The sequence below is a fragment of the Mastomys coucha genome, unplaced genomic scaffold (assembly GCF_008632895.1).
Source record: "Mastomys coucha isolate ucsf_1 unplaced genomic scaffold, UCSF_Mcou_1 pScaffold6, whole genome shotgun sequence".
In the NCBI taxonomy this organism is placed as follows: domain Eukaryota; kingdom Metazoa; phylum Chordata; class Mammalia; order Rodentia; family Muridae; genus Mastomys; species Mastomys coucha.
In genome coordinates, this window is record NW_022196912.1 from 73,839,886 (window position 1) to 73,844,066 (window position 4,181).

The 4,181-nt window shown below is 41.5% G+C and overlaps 1 protein-coding gene across 4 annotated transcripts in view; it reads left to right on the plus strand.

The window, feature by feature from the left end:
* Window positions 1–4,181, plus strand: part of Mia2 (MIA SH3 domain ER export factor 2) — an 89,029-nt gene that overhangs the window by 21,375 nt on the left and 63,473 nt on the right. For 3 of the 4 annotated variants that reach the window (XM_031357896.1, XM_031357898.1, XM_031357897.1), the window contains exons 6-7: window positions 967–1,149; window positions 1,249–1,349. In XM_031357896.1, the coding sequence (XP_031213756.1) occupies window positions 967–1,149; window positions 1,249–1,349 (284 nt within the window). Of the gene's footprint in view, window positions 1–966; window positions 1,150–1,203; window positions 1,350–4,181 lie in introns of all 4 variants that reach the window. The other variant, XM_031357895.1, reaches the window with a different exon arrangement.

Sequence of the window (4,181 nt, forward strand, 5' to 3'; positions counted from 1 at the left end):
CCAAGGTGTTTAGCACTATGTATGTGGTCATCTGAGTAAAGGCCCCTCCAAGACTCTGCCTTAACCTCCAACCTGTGAGCTTGTTATTTCGCAAACAGGAAGGACTTTAGAAGCTATTCTTTAGGTGTGATATAACCTCATGGTTTCTCATGAGAAGAGAGTAGGACCGTGTGAGTAAGAGGTGACAGGATGGATCACTGCTGCTGAATAAAATGTTTCTACAAAGCGAGGAATGCGGGAGGCTTCCGGAGACTACAGAAGGCCAGCACTTGAATTTCCCTCCAAGTTTCCAGAAGGCAGGCCATTCAGCAAATAAAGCTTTAAGATTTTGACTCCCAGGCTGGAGAGATGGCTCTGCGGTTAAGAGCACTGACTGCTCTTCCAGAGGTCCTGAGTTCAATTCCCAGCAACTACGTGGTGGCTCACAACCATCTGTAATGGGATCTGATGCCCTCTTCTGGTGTGTCTGAAGAGAGCAGTGGTGTACTCAGATACATAAAATAGACAAATAAATCTTAAAAAAAAAAAAGATTTTGACTTCCAAAAGTCTAACAGGATGAACTCTATTTTTTAAAAAGATTTATTTATTTATTTATTTAATATATATGAGTACACCACTGCTCTCTTCAGACACACCAGAAGAGGGCATCAGATCCCATTACAGATGGTTATGGGCCACCATGTGGTTGCTGGGAATTGAACTCAGGACTCTGGAAGAGCAGTCGGTGCTTTTAACCACTGAGCCATCTCTCCAGCCCTGAACTCTTATTTCTTAAGACAAAAGCTTGTGATCATTTGTCATACTACTATGGGGACTTGTATGGGTCACAGCTAATGTTTTGTGCATTTTCTCAAATGAAGTGTCATACTAGCCAGGATGTCTCAAACAATAACTTAAGAAAATAAAAGGAAGCCATTGACAAAGCAAGTATATTAGAAGAGACATTTCTCTTTCTGTATTTGTAGATATGGACTCTGAAATGGAATCATCCATGGGAGTCCATGAAGGGCTACATTTCAAACCCTCATCTTCTAAAAGGAATGAGGAAGATTCAGAATCATGGGCAGACCCTGAGGAGCTCTCTGTGGCACAAGCAGACGGGTCTGTGGAAGGCGCCTTGCTTGATACTCAGCTGGCTTCTCCCGAAGGTAAGAAATGGTTTTTTGTTCCCATTCATCAGCTGAAGAATAAATTAAATTAAGAAATTATATGTCATGCGGTAATATGTTCTATTTCTAAAACAACAGAGCATGCTGCAGAGCTTCAGCTTCTGAAGTATTTATTACAAATTGATGTCTACGGTTTCATGAGCTGTGCCTTTTCACCAGTTGAAATTCTTTTAGAAAGTGTAAGTTGGATTTTAAGTTTTCATTTACATTCTTTAGTGCTCTTTTTATGTCTATCTGCCTCTCCTGGTGTGTGTGTGTATGTATGTGTTTGTGTGTGTGTGTGTATGTGTATGTATGTGTGTGTGTGTATGTGTGTGTGTATATGTGTGTGTGTGTGTGTGTGTGTGTGTATGTGTGTTCTATGATACACATGTGGAGGTCAGAAGATGACTTTCTGGAGTCTGCTCTCTCCTTCCATCACGTGGCTCTTAGGGATCAAATCCATTATGCTCGGCAGCAAGCACCTTTAACAGATAAGACATCTCAATCAGCCCTTAGATTTTTAAATCTTTTGCAATAATTTTACCTAATATAGAAATGACTTGGAATGACTCTTACCTATACAAACCTCACAGTGTTTCACTTTTCATGAAATCTTATGTATGAGTTCTCTGATAAAGTGGATGTTGTTAGGATTTTGTTGTTTGTTTGTTTGTTTGTTTTGTTTTCTGACACAGGGTTTCTCTGTGTACCTCTGGCTGTCCTAGAACTCACTCTGTAGTCCAGGCCGGCCTCCAGCTCAGAGAGCTGCCTGCCTCTGCCTCTTGAGTGATGATGGAATTAAGGGTGTGTGCTATTCCCCACACCCCAACCAGGATTTTTTTTCTAAATCTTGAATAATAGTTTCTGTTCTTTTGGGAAAATTATACTAAATTATACTAAATGAGTTAACTAGAAATAGTATGATTTAAAGATTCTTGAGCAAATCGTTAGTACTAAAAGAAGTTGTATTAGTCAGGATTCTTTAGAGTCACAGAAGTTATGATAGTCTCTATGTAGTAAAGGAATTTATTGCAGACTTACAGTCTGTAGTCCAACTCCCAACAATCAACTCCCAACAATGGTCGGCAGCAGCTGTGAATGGAAGTCTGAGGATCCAGCAGTTGCTCAGTCCCACAAGGCAAGCAGACAAAAAAGAGCGAGCTTTCCTTCTTCCTTATATAGGTCTCCAGCAAAAGGTGTGGCCCAGGTTAAAGGTGTTACCACACCTTTAACCCCAGGTGACCCTGATTGAACTCGTAGATCTTCCAGTCTTAATCTTCTAGGATTCATAGCCACTATGCCACCACACCTTTAATCCCAGATGATCTTGAACTCATAGATCTTTCTATCTTAATCCTCTGGGATTTGTAGCCACTATACCTCAAGATCTCCATGCCAAGATTCAGGTCGGGAACTTGTTATCTCTCAGCCTCCAGATTAGGGCCAGGTGAGCCTTCTAATTCTGGATTGTAGTTCATTTCAGATATAGTCAAGTTGACAACCAGGAATAGCCACTACAGAAGTGGTATAATAAAAATAAGAAAACAAATAGTACTATAAAACTTTGTTTACTTCACTATAGCAAAAATTCCAAATTCTGCTCACATATCTCATTTGTTGCTAATATGATTGTTAGCTAGATGTGGTGCTGTACTCCTGCAATACAGCATTTGAGAAGTAGAGGCAAGAAGATTGAGTTGGAGTTGCTGGAGCTACACAATGAAACTCCATCTCAAAAAGAAAAAGGGCACTAAACAGATGGCTCAGTGGTTAGAAGCATTTGCTGTTCTTGCAGGGGATTCAGCTCCTGGCACCCACAAGTCAGGTTACAATTGTTGAGGTTCAGGAGTTGCCTCACAAACCACAAGGACACAGGTCTTAGTCAGACGGGTACAGTTTATTGAGCATACACCCCAGGACTGATCGATCAGGGCCATAGGTCAGACTCGGGAGCTGAATCATGACCTTCAGTTAAGATCCTACAGGGCTTTTAAGCCTGAGAACAACAAACAACTGTGTCAAGTTCCACCAATCAGGATTTAGTGATAGGGGATTTCCTTAGGAACACGTCTTTGTTGTACAGTTATCCTGCTCCCATTGGTTGGGGTATTCAACGACGGTAGGGTACCTGCCTTGTCTAACATCCATGCCTTAACTTGTTAACCAGGATGTCAGTTACCCATGAACATGCCTCTTTCTGCCAAATAGGATGTCTGTTCCCAGGGAGGTCTTGGGAACATAAACTTTAATCAACCCCTCCTCAAAATGGAAGTCTTGTTCCAAATGGTTTTTTATACTGGTGCAGGTGTTTCTCTTATGTTGGGGTCCATCCCAGGGGCATCTTGTAAAAGCACATACCGTAAAAGCTCATTCACAGGTGCAGGAAGTGCTCCTGAGTGGTTGGTTCTGGCCTACGCTTATTGTGGCTAACTCTACAAAGCAGTTCTAACTGACTTTTGTAGTGAAGTTCAAGAGCACAGAATATAACAAACAGAATACACAATCAACTTGGGCATGAGAAAGTTTCTTAGTAACAGCACAAGATGGCAGTGAGACAGTTAACAGTTACCAAGGCCTTACCCTTTTTCTGGTGCCAGCACCAGGCACACACATATGTGCAGGCAAAACACTTACATAAAATAAAAATAAATGTGTCTTAAAAAAATGTTAGTTTTGTGGAGGTGGCACATACCTTTAATCCCAGCACTTGGGAGGCAGAGGCAGGCAGAACTTTGTGGGTTTGAGGCCAGCCTGGTCTACAGATTGAGTTCCAGGACTACCGGGGCTACACAGAGAAGCCATGTCTCAAAAAACAAAACAAAACAAAACAAAACAACAACAACAAAACACAAAACGAAGCAAAAAACAAAACAAAACAGCAACAGAAACTTATTACTAAATGAGCTATAGCTTTCCAGCAGGATTTCACTTTACTATTTAGCACATAAGAAAACTTTTGCCAGCCGGGCGGTGGTGGCACACGCCTTTAATCCCAGCACTTGGGAGGCAGAGGCAGGTAGATTTCTGAG